The following is a 12,490-nucleotide window of genomic DNA, read 5'->3' as shown; positions in this document are numbered from 1 at the left end:
ATGTGCTATTTTCTATTGTTAGCTCTTAAAAAATAAAAATATAACAGGTGCTTAGATGTACATGAAATTCCTAAAATTGGTAGTCTGTTTTTAAAAGAATGTGTGTTTTACGATAATGTAATTTTGCTTTTAGAATTTGGAATCGAGTGGATTTTTCTGACATATTTGATCATACGGCCCAGGAGTACTTGGAGAGAAAACTGGTTCCAGACCAGCTGGACTGACCCTAAAAATGAGTCCTGCAGATACCCTGTAAGAACTTGCCTTCTGGAATCCTTTTTTGTTGCTTTGGATTTCTAAAGTCCATCAACTATGATCACCATGAAAGAAAACTTACTTAAAAAATTAGTAAATGAAGAGCTTGCTTATGAACAGAAACGTTCGTCATCAAAAAGAATATTTAGAATGTTAAAAAGTTAATATTACGTGTTAACTAAAAGATAGTATACAGCTATAGATTGAGGTCTTGCAGTAACTGAGTATATTACTGCTGTATGTAAGCTTATAGTAGGTTTTTCTTAAAATATTGAAGCTATCAATATTCTTTAACTTTGTGAGGGAGTCTTAATGGTCAATGCAAGCCTATTTGAGTGGATTTTTAGAGTACTAAATTGCTCTAGCGCTGAATAAATTGGAAATGAATTTGAGTGAAATGAAAGTCAGTAAAAGAATCAGAAGTTATGTGGAAAAAGCTTTAGACTTGAAGTCTTTCATCCTGACTGCAATTCCTTGGTTAATACTGTGTGACCTTCGCAGGTTAGCAATTCTCTGAACCTTGCCTCAATTTTTTCATCTTATATGTATAATTGGAACAAAATTGCCTTTCTCAGATTAATTTAGATGTTTAAGTGAGAGAATTCATTTGAAGATACTTTATAGATTGCTATGGAAGCATAGGGTAACATGACTTGAAAGTATTCTGATTGGCCTGGGTGTATGTAGGAATTAGAACTCTGCATATGTGTTAACTTTGAAGTTTCAGAAGAGAAATCTTTTCTGGAAAAATCTCACATATAGAGATTTCAATTTTGGAGATCTATGTGAAATTTTTTTTTACTTTATTATGGTTTAGTGAAAATAGACTGGGTGGATAAATCCTTCTTCCACTTAGTTGTGTGATAAATCATTTAATTTCTTTCTGTAACATTCTCATTTTTCAGAGATAGTAACACCTACTTCTTTACATGTGGAAGTTGAGATGAGATCATAGATACATAAATATTTTAAAGAAAGTAAAAGTTAAGTGATTAATTACTACCTTGCTGCTTCAGTGAGAGTACCTTTGAATACTACCAAATTCAAATGGAATTGTAAATAATTCTGTTTTGTTACTTGGCTGAATTTGTTAATGAAACACTTAACTTTGTATAGGGAATAGAATCAAAGAAGTGTCTTCAGAAGCTTAAATGTAAGTTACTAGCTTATTAGGATAAAATCTGTGTATAGGGATGCCCAGGTTGCTCAGTGGTTGAGCGTCTGCCTTCGGCTCAGGTCGTGATCCCGGAGTCCTGGGATCGAGTCCCACATCGGGCTCCCTGCATGGAGGCATGGAGCCTGCTTCTCCCTCTTCCTGTGTCTCTGCCTCCTTCTCCGTGTCTCTCATAAATAAATAAATAGAATTTTTTTTTTTTTAAATCTGCTTATAAAGTAAGAGGAAGGACTTTTTAAGTTAACTAGTCAACTTTGATTTTCCTGGAAGAGACAAAATAATAAATAGCAAGTTTAGATCTGGGATCAAATTCTTGGGATTTGGGGGTGGGACAGAATTGGAAAACAACCAAGCTTTTAGGTCCAGGGTCCAAAGAATGTGTAAGACTGAAGTAATAAGGTTATACTTTTTTGAAGGAGTCACAGAATCTTTTTAAAATTCAAGTGTGTTTTTTGTTTTAAATTAGTCGTAGACAAACTAATGTTGACCATCTGTTGAACACTTCAAATTTTCAGACCTCTTTTAAAGCTAGAAAAGTGATTTTACTGTATAACTGCTATTATTTATCTTCTAAATTTAGGTTTTAATCTGAGCATCCTTTTAATGAATTATATTGAAATGTTCCCTTTTTTTTTTTAAATACAGTGATGATGAAAATACCTTTAAAATCTTAGTTGCAACAGATATTCATCTGGGATTTATGGAGAAAGATGCAGTCAGAGGAAATGATACGTATGTAACACTGGATGAGATTTTAAGACTTGCCCAAGAAAATGAAGTGAGTTTGGTTTATATTTTTCCGTTTTTACTATGTTCCTGTTGTCAACAGACTCTTCCTTTCTTAAAGTTGATATGTTTTACAGGCTCAGGTGCTCAGATTGCCTGCTTAAGCATCAATATACTAAAAAACCCAAAGCAGATTTTTGGGTACTTCGTGATCTTAATTCAAGTAGGAGCTAGTTTTGTCAGAAGTTTGTAAAAGTTTACAAATATTTATGGGGTGTTTGTGAGTATGCAGGATCTTGTGGCAGTTTCTATTTGAAATGGAAAGATGACTCATGATTTCTGCTTTCCAAGAGCATATACCAGTGTGTAAGATAAGACAAACGTCCATAATGCTCAGAGGCGGGATTTTACATGGTAAGAACCATAAGAAAATTATAAACAGCCTTTCCTGGGAGTTTAGAGGTAGAAGAGAGAACATATAGAAGATAGCAAGATCAGTTTAGTGAACAAGGTGGCACTTAACTTGGGCTTTGAAGGATGGGTAGGCTTCTGATGGGTGAAGAGCATGAAGAATGTGTATTTCTTGGGAAACAGGAAGAAGGGCACAGGGGTGAAACAGTATGAGGTATGTTAAGGATACAGCAGGTCAGTTTGGCCATATGTTAGAAAGCCTGCTGAAAGACTGAAAACGTTTGAGCTGCATTAAGGAGGGCTTCAAATGCCAGAATGAGGAGTTTGTATCCAATTAAATGGAAAAATCTTTTGGCAACAGGATATATAGCATGAATTGGAGACTAGACTACCTTTTTAAAGTAGTGGCCTTGGGATGGAAAAGAGGAAATGAATACTAGAAATATTTCAAAGGTTGGATTTGCATACTTCAGGGGTAGAGTTAAGGAAAAGGGGGATCCCTGGGTGGCGCAGCGGTTTGGCGCCTGCCTTTGGCCCAGGGCGCGATCCCGGAGACCCGGGATCGAATCCCACATCGGGTTCCCGGTGCATGGAGCCTGCTTCTCCCTCTGCCTGTGTCTCTGCCTCTCTCTCTCTCTCTGTGTGTGACTATCATAAATAAATAAAAATTAAGAAAAAAAAAAAAAAAGGAAAAGGGAGAGGACAACCTCTGGAGTATGTTAAGTTTGAGCCAATGGTGGTACTAAAATAAAAATACTTTCTAAGTAAGGAAGGAATGCTTCTTTATGTGAGAAGGTGGTAAATTCTGATTTAGGCCATTTCAGTTGGAGATTTCAATAGGACATTCAGGTCAACATTCCAGCAAGCCCATGAAAGGTCCTGTTAGACATTTCAGGAAAGACCTGGAGAGTAAATGTAAATGCTTGTGACTTAAAAATTACTATCTTCAACCTTGATTTTTCCTCAAAATTTTGTTTAGTTTTTCTCTAAATCTTTTGGTTTTTCCTCCTGAATATACATAGAAACTGTTTTTGTTCCTTTATGTTTAGCCCAAAACTTTCATCATATTTTGTTGCACTGTAGTAGCTCTCATTGGTCTTTCTATTTGCATTTTTCCCCTAAATCTATTCAGCATAGCCAAAGTGAACTATTAAAATAAGTCAGATCATACCACTCTGTTGCTTAAAATCTTCAAGTGGCCTTCCATTGAATCTAAAATAAAATTCACACTAAATAAGATTCACACTGTTCTGGCCCCTGCCAGGAGACTTCTACAACTTTCTGCATTGTTCACTGGGCTCTGTCCGCACTGGCAAGCTCTACCCTGGGACCTTTGCACTTCTGCTTAGAGCATGTTTTACGTTTGTGGAGAGGTCTTTCCAGATATCTCCAAATACTCTTTTATCAATTACTCTATTTTTTTCATAACATCATATGAAATATTATTTTGAAAATTTACTTGTTTACTCACGATTTTCTCCACTAGAAGGTCAGCTCCATGAGAGTGAAAAATCTTTTCTGGTTTTGCATGCTGTTATCTTAAAATCTAGAAAAGATATAATAAGCTGTAGATAACTCTTAAAACTTGTTAAGAATGAGGGAGTATCTAACAGTCCTCTTAAAGTGATTTCCTCTTGCCCTGAGGGCAGAGAAACTTGGAGCCCAAGGAGGTCTGTTTCCTGCTAGAGAACCTTGTGTTCTTTCTTTCCTCATAGGTACTAAAATGTGTGTTTTCCTAAACATAAGCTGCTTTCTTCTACTTTGTCCTTTACTTTCCTTCTCTTTCCTTGTTTCCCTTTCCACATCTCTTAATTTTAGCACTCTCCTCCCCCACAGCCCCAATGCATATTTACTTTTGCCCCTGATTTTGTATTTAGTATCCCTTATGATTGAAATCTAACTTTTTCCTGACTTTAAGTCCCTTATTTTGTGTGTCTGTGCTAGCTAGCCTTATTTCTACTCCTTAATTCCTTGGAATCTTTTTTTAAATTTATAGCTTTGAAACATTATCAATCTCACAGAAATATTGCAAGAATAGTATAAAGAATTCCTTACCCTTCATTCAGATTTTCCTACATTTTACCACAATTGCTTTATTCTCTCTCATTATAGATACATACGCACATACTTTTTTCCTGAACCATTTGAGGGTACATTGTGTGTGTAACCACAGTGCACTTATCAAAACTGGGAAATTAATGTTGATTCAATACTATTACACCATTTTAAGATGCTGCGAATTGTCTCAGTAATGTCTATTACAGCAGTTTGGGGGCAGATTGGGAGAGTCCAGGTCCTAAACTAGGATTACATTATATTTAGTTGTCATGTTTCTTTCGTTTCTTATAATCTGGGACATTTCCTCAGTCTGCCTCCTTTTTAGTGTTCTTAGAGTCACAAACTAGCTTTCAAAAAAAAAAATAGAGATCCCTGGGTGGCTTAGCGGTTTAGCGGTTTAGCGTCTGCCTTTGGCCCAGGGCGTGATCCTGGAGACCTGGGATCAAGACCTATGTTGGGCTCCCTGCATGGAGCATGCTTCTTCCTCTGCCTGTGTCTCTGCTTCTGTGTGTGTGTGTCTTTCACGGGTAAATAAATAAAAATCTTTTAAAAAATATTGTGGTAAAATACACATAACAAATTTACCATCTTAACCATTTTTCAGTGTACACTTTATCAGCTTAAGCACATTTACATTGCTACGTAACCAATTTCCAGACCTCTTCATTTTGCAAAAGTGAAAATATATCATTTAACTACTGCCCCCTCCTGAAATGTTTTTTGTTTTGTTTTCATTTTCTTTGTTTTTTTCTATGCTGTTAATTGTGATCATTTTCTTTCTTAAGTCATGTTCATTTTTGAAGACCTAGCTTAAGTGCCACACTTTTAATAAAGTTTCTCCGACTACAGTAGGATGGAAAACTTTTCTCTTCTTTCCTTTGGTTCTTTGGTCTAATAATTAAATCACCGTAAGACAAATTAATAGGTGAAAAACAAATTTTGTATATACAGAAGCCTTATAAGAGTATTAGACTGCCTGGAAGTTATCTCTGATAATTCCTCTCTTCCTGGTGTAGGCCACCTGTCTAAATTCTTTTCAGGTGGTTAAGGTGGGTTTTTTTGTTTTGTTTTGTTTTTTTAAAAAGCTTTTCCTGAGTCTGCTGAGTCTTAACCTTCTTAAGCTCAAAATAGTCCACATGCCAAAGTGACACTTTTTGGGGATGATATATTCCGTTCCCCCTCACTGCTGTAGCTCAGGTGATCTGTACTGCCAGGTTCCTTTCATATTATTAAGAATTAATCGAGTTTCTTTAGGTAGATTATATACTTCTTGAAAGCGTGAGCCTTGGGCTCTTTTTTTGTATAATTCTTTGCTTCTCTCTTGTTTCTAGAATACTCTTCCTTAAAGTTTCATTTATTCTTCATAGTGTAACTCCTGCCACCATGTTGGCGTATCTCTTGTGGATTCCTGTCCTCAGATGAGTTTATTCCCTTCATTAAAACTGATTGTAGGGGATCCCTGGGTGGCTCAGCAGTTTAGCATCATCTGCCTTTGGCCCAGGGTGTGATCCTGGAGTCCCAGGATCAAGTCCCACATTAGGCTCCCTGCATGGAGCCTGCTTCTCCCTCTGCCTGTGTCTCTGCCTCTCTCCCTCTCCCTCTCCCTCTCTCTCTCTCTCTCATGAATAAATAAATAAAATCTTAAAAAAGAAAAAAAAAAAGGAACTGATTGTGATGTCATTGCTGCTCCTGGTTTGTTTACATATCTGTTCTAGTGCATGTCTGAGTCTGACATCTGTTCAGAAACATAACACTTTGTCTCTTCGATTGGACTCGGAACATATTTATTAAAGAGATTGTATTTTATTCATCATTGTGTTCTCAGGGCGCAGTACAGGGAATTGCACATTGTCATTATTTAATGAGGGCATGGACATCATCTGTTTTGGAAATTGCTAATTCCTAGGTGCCAGTGCCTGTAGGAGCCGTAAATAATTGCTGAATGAATTGGATGAATAATCTGAATTGAATTGGGTATCTTGGCCATAGGTTTTGTTAAGGTGCCACATTTATGTTTGATTTGAATAACGACGACGAAAAAGAAATAGTGACACTTTGGTTAACATGAGTCAGAGGTTTGATATAAATTGAAGATGGCTTTTTTGAAGGTGTTCTGGGAACCTAAATTGGAGTCAGATTAATCACTAGACTGGCAGGCCCATTGAATAAATAAAATATAAGATTTTAAATCTCCATACACAATGTTATCTTTTATGAGATTCTTTTTTTCTACCTCTTTGCTCTATAGTTTAACATTTTTACCCATAAAACATACTAATTTTCCCACTATTTTCTGTTGATTAGGTGGATTTTATTTTGTTAGGTGGTGATCTTTTTCATGAAAATAAGCCCTCAAGAAAAACATTACATACCTGCCTCGAGTTATTAAGAAAATATTGCATGGGTGATCGTCCTGTACAGTTTGAAATTCTCAGCGATCAGTCAGTCAACTTTGGTTTTAGTAAGTAAGTATATTTAAAAGCTTAAGTAAATGTTTCCTTATGTATATTTTCTATAAAAGTCAAACACCTTAACAGCTATTTCAACTTCACTATAAGCTGTTTTTTTTTTTTAGCTATTTTCAACATAAATGTAATTCTTTGAATTTTCTGTATATCATTGTATTAATTTGTATTTTCCTAATTAATGGTGGAACTGAGTATCTTCTCAAGTTTTTATTGTACATTTTGGTATCTTCTATTCATATTCTTTGCCCATTTTAAAAATGATGATTTTTCTCTTTTCCTATTGAATTTGCAGAGGCTATTTATGTATTAAGTGTTTGTTAGAAAAAAAAAGTGTTTGTTAGGCATGTATTTTATTTTTCCAGTCAAAGGATTGTCTTTTGACTTTTTTTATGGAGACTTTTATTGACAAATGTCTAATTTTGATGTAGTATATACCATTTTTTCCCCTTAAGGGTTGTACTTTGGGGACTGACTGACAATATTCACCTAGAACCTCATGTCATAAAGATAGTCTCATGTTTTTTCTTAAACACTGTATGGCATACCGCACTGCATGTAGTCGTATGGTATGTTAGCCCACAGCTAACATACTCAGTGGTGAAAAGCTGAAAGCTTTTCTTTTAAGATCAGGAGCAAGACAAGGATTCCCACTCTCACCCCTCTTATTCAGCATCGTATTAGAAGTCCTAGAGCAGCTAGGCAAGAAAAATAAGTAAAAGGTATCCTAATTGGAAAGGAAGAAGTAAAGTTGTCTTTATTTGCAGATGACAATATCATATATAGAAAATCTGGAAGATTTTGTGAAAAAAACTTTTAAAAACTGGGCAGCCCGGCTGGCTCAGCAGTTTAGCGCTGCCTTTGGCCTAAGGCGTGATCCTGGAGACCTGGGGTCGAGTCCCACATCAGGCTCCCTGCATGGAGCCTGCTTCTCCCTCTGCCTGTGTCTCTGCCTCTTGCTCTCTCTCTGTTCTCTCTCATGAATAAATAAATAAAATCTTAAAAAAAAAAACTGTTAAAAACTAATAAATGAATTCAGTAAAGCTGTAGGATACAAAATCAGTATACAAAAATCAATTCCATTTCTACATGCTAACAATGAATTACCAGAAAGAGAAATTAAGAAAAAAGAAAAAGAAAAAAAGAAAAAAGAATAGAATACTTAGGAATAAATTTAATCAAAGAGGTAAAAGATCTAAATGCTGAAAACTGTGACATTGGTGAAAGAAACTGAAGACACAAAAATGGAAAGATACGTTGTGCTCATGGGTTGGAAGAATTAAAATTGTTAAGCTGTCCATGTTACCCAAAGTGATCTACAAATTCAGTGCATTTCTATCAAAACTCTAATGGTATTTTTCATAGAACTAGAATAAACAATCCTAAAATTTGTGTGGAACCACAAAAGACCCCAAATATCCAAAGCAGTCTTAAGAAAGAAAGATAAAAGTGGAGGCATCACCGTTGCTGATTTCAAACTGTATTACAAAGCTATAGTAATCAAAGCAATGTGATATTGGCATAAAAACAGACATACAAGTCATTATAACAGATTAGAGAATGCAGAAATAAACCCATGCATATTTGGTCAATTAACTGCAAACAAAGGAGCCAAGAATATACAATGGGGAAAGAAGAACAATCTCTTCAATAAATGGTATTGGGAAAACCAGACAGACGCATACGAAAGAATGAGGTTCCCCTAATCTTACACCATACACAGAAATCAACTCAAAATGGAATAGAGACTTGAATGTGAGGCCTGAAACCAAAAAACTTCTAGAAGGAAGCATGAGGAGTAAGTTCCTTCACATCATTTGTGGCAGTGACTTTTTTTGGATTTGACAACAAAAGGAAAAATAAGTGGGACTACATGAAAATAAAAAGCTGCATAGTAAGGAAACCATCAACAGAATAAAAGAACCTATGGAATGGAGAAAAATATATCATAAAGTCATATTTGATAAAAGGTTAACATCCAAAATGTATAAAGAACTTACGTAACTCAATAGCAAAAAAAGAAAACACCCTCCCCCCAAATCCAATCCAATTAAAAATGAGCAAAGGAACTGAATAGACATTTTTCTAAAGATCCACAAATGATCAACAGGTATGTGAAAAGATACTCAAAATCACTAATCAGGGAAATGCAGATCAAAACCACAATGAGACATCACCTCACACATGTTAGAATGGCTATCATTGAAAAGATAAGAACGAATACTGAGGATATGGAGAAACGGGAACCCTGGTGCACTCTTAGTGGGAATGCGAATTGACCAAGCCACTATGAGAAGCCTTATAGAATATCCTCAAAAAAATTAAAAATAGAGCTACCATGTGATCAAGCAATCCTACTTCTGGATATGTATCCAAAAGAAATGCAAACAGGATCTTGAAGAGATAATCTGTATTTCTGTGTTCCATTGCAGCATTATTCACAGTAGCCAAGATAGGAAGCAATCTAAGTGCCTATCAATGGATGAATGGATAAAGATGGGTTAGGATGATGTGGCATGTACATATGAACATGAAATATTACTCAGCTATGAGAAGGAAGGACATTTAGCCATTTGTGACATGGATGGACCTCAAGGGCATTATGCTGTGAAATCAAACATAAAAATCCTGTGTAGCATCCTTAATGTATGGAATCTAACAAAGCTGAATTCAGACTGGGATGGTGGTTAACCAGGACCAGGGCTTGAGGGGAAAAGGGAGATGTGATCAAAGACTATAAACTTTTCAATTACAAAATGAGTAAATTCCAAGGATCTAATGTACAACATAGTGATTATAGTTGATAAAATATTATTTTATACTTGCAAGTTGCTAAGAGAGTAGGTTTCAAATGTTCTTGTTATTAAAAAAAAAAAAGTAATTATGTGACATGATGCAAGTGTTTTAGCTAAGCTGTAGTGGTTATTTTGCAATATGTGTATTCCAAATAACATTGTACATCCTAAAGTTATACAATGTTATATCAATTATTTTATGATAAAGCTTGAAAAAATAGGATGCTCCAATAATTTAAAATGTGATATGTATGATTAATAACTTGATAGGCAGATAAGTGAAAGTTATAGAGCTTCCAGAAATAGCCTTAACACATGTAGGAATTTAGTATTTGGAGAAAGTGGTGTCTCATATCTCCAAGAAAAATATGGATTGTTCAATAAATGTACTAGAAATATCAGACATTTAAAAAAAACTTAGATGTGGGAAAGACTTTTCTGTCTATGATACAAACTGAGAAGCCATAAAAGTAAAATTGATTGTCTTTGTAAAAGTAAATTTGCATGACAAAAACTGCAATGAAAAGTCAGAGTTCAACTAGGAAGAATATTTGGCAATTCATTGCAAATTAGAGTAAGGTCTAATTTCCCCAGTAGGCAAATAACTCTTTCAAATCAATTTTAAAAATTTGAGAGTTCATAAAAACGTAGGTAAAGAGTACAGATATAGTTCACAGAAAAGGTGACATTTAAACATAAGAATATGAAAATACAAAAGGGAATTCATAGGAAAGATACAAAATTAAGCACCACTGAGAGATTTTTCTCCTGTCAGATTGGCGTAGATGAATGATTCTCAATTCTAGGTTGACATTGTAGTCACCTAGAAATATAAAAAAAAAAAAATTACGACAGTTTCTGGGTCAATTACTCTCTTGTATATGTCAGTGTTGTATCTTAAAAGATACCTAGACAATTGTTATATCTTAAAAGATACCTAGACAATCCTAACATGCAACTAAGGTTTAGAACCCCAGGCATGGATTTAAAAGCTTGGTAACTTACTTTGCTGATAGAATAAAGGGAAAAAGTAGTCTCTCGTGAGTTGCTGTTGTATTATGTGTAAATTTATCTAATTCTCTTGAGGGAGATTGATGATATTTCCAAATTTACAAATGCATGCTTATCCTTTGACCTCGTATCCTTCTAAGTATTTTCTTATATATGCACAAGGATAATTTTGTACAAGATTACTCATTGTACATTATTTGTGTTATTTGTAAAGTAAAAAAACTGGAAATAGTCTAAATGTCCATTGATAGGTAACTACTTAAACACCTTGTAATAGCCCATTCAATGGAGTACTGTCTGCCAAAGAAAGCACAAGGAAGTTCTTTGTGTACTGATAGAGAATGATTTCTAAAACATATTAAATGAAAAAATAGGGTGCAGAAATCTATATCATGCTGCCATTTGTGTAAGAAGAAAAAAGATGCATTTTATTTGCTAAGGAAAGTATAAGATATTATTGCAAAGATATACTAGAAGTTGCTATTGGCATTTGCCTCTGAGAAGAGAAGCTAGGTGACTAGGCGCAGGGTTGGGTGGGAGACTTGTAAATTGCACAAGTAGTTAGTGATAGAGCTGGAATTTTGAATCTTGGTTTCCAAAATGATGTGTTTCCTTCCCTCCCTCTTCTTCAAAGAACCTTATACAAAGGCTTTTAAAATTCTGAAGCACTCTTTACTTTCCATTAGTCAGATATATCTCATGTAATTCACAAATATCATATATTGCAGTGTTTTCTTTAGGGTAGTACTGTGTGATATTTATTTGAATTGTTCCTTGTCCTTTTATTTCTTTAAAGCTCACTCAACACTAGTGGTCTTCTGCCAACTTACTCAGTTTGCCCATAATTGCATTAACTTTTTAGAGGAAGGTATTGGGGAAAACAGTTTTTTTGTCTTTTATAGAAACATTAATTTTTTTAATTTTTTTTTAAGGTTTCCGTGGGTGAACTACCAAGATGGCAATCTCAACATTTCGATTCCAGTGTTTAGTATTCATGGCAATCATGATGATCCCACAGGGGTAATTATAGGGTTCTTACAGTTTGTTGTCACTTTAGTTTATGGAAAGCATTCCTGTCCTTCCCAGAAATTTTTAGTCAAATTGAGTCAGAAAGTCAAATTGACTTTGAATCATTCATATAAGCTTTTATACTGCTTTTTAGATAATTTTTAAAAATCTGGGAATAGTAATTGGTATGTGAGGTATGCTTTTATTTCATTAGTGCTGAGATTGACAATAAGTAACCAGGAATAGGAATAAATACCCAACATTTGTATAAAGCTTTATAGTTTACCTGGTGTTTTTGTGTCTCTTATCTCAAAATCTTACCTGTAGGAAATGATTTCTCATCAACAGTTTTAAATAGAAATTAGATCATCTTATTGCCTATATGATATGGAAATAATAATTGAGGTTCTACACTTAAAATAGCTTTTTGTTTTATCTGATCATTAATACCATAAATCACTAGTATCTAGTTTTTTCCCCCCATGGTTTAAGAGATCTATTTACTATTACAAAGCACTTATTTCAGGGCTGGCCTTTATTTTATTTCTTTTTTTTAAGTAGGCTCCATGCCCAGCATGGAGCCCAGT

The 12,490-nt window shown here is 34.8% G+C and overlaps 1 protein-coding gene across 4 annotated transcripts in view; it reads left to right on the top strand.

Moving 5' to 3' along the window:
* Positions 1-12,490, top strand: part of MRE11 (MRE11 double strand break repair nuclease) — a 73,569-nt gene that overhangs the window by 1,534 nt on the left and 59,545 nt on the right. For 3 of the 4 annotated variants that reach the window (XM_077867498.1, XM_077867497.1, XM_077867496.1), the window contains exons 2-5: positions 134-252; positions 2,075-2,207; positions 6,929-7,089; positions 11,828-11,915. In XM_077867498.1, coding sequence (XP_077723624.1) covers positions 233-252; positions 2,075-2,207; positions 6,929-7,089; positions 11,828-11,915 — 402 coding nt within the window. In that variant the 5' untranslated portion in view covers positions 134-232. Of the gene's footprint in view, positions 1-133; positions 253-2,074; positions 2,208-6,928; positions 7,090-11,827; positions 11,916-12,490 lie in introns of those variants that run through there. The other variant, XM_077867499.1, reaches the window with a different exon arrangement.

Source organism: Canis aureus, chromosome 23 (genome assembly GCF_053574225.1).
Source record: "Canis aureus isolate CA01 chromosome 23, VMU_Caureus_v.1.0, whole genome shotgun sequence".
In the NCBI taxonomy this organism is placed as follows: Eukaryota; Metazoa; Chordata; class Mammalia; order Carnivora; family Canidae; genus Canis; species Canis aureus.
The sequence above is the reverse complement of the archived record's forward strand: the minus strand, read 5'-3'. Positions and strand labels throughout refer to the sequence as shown.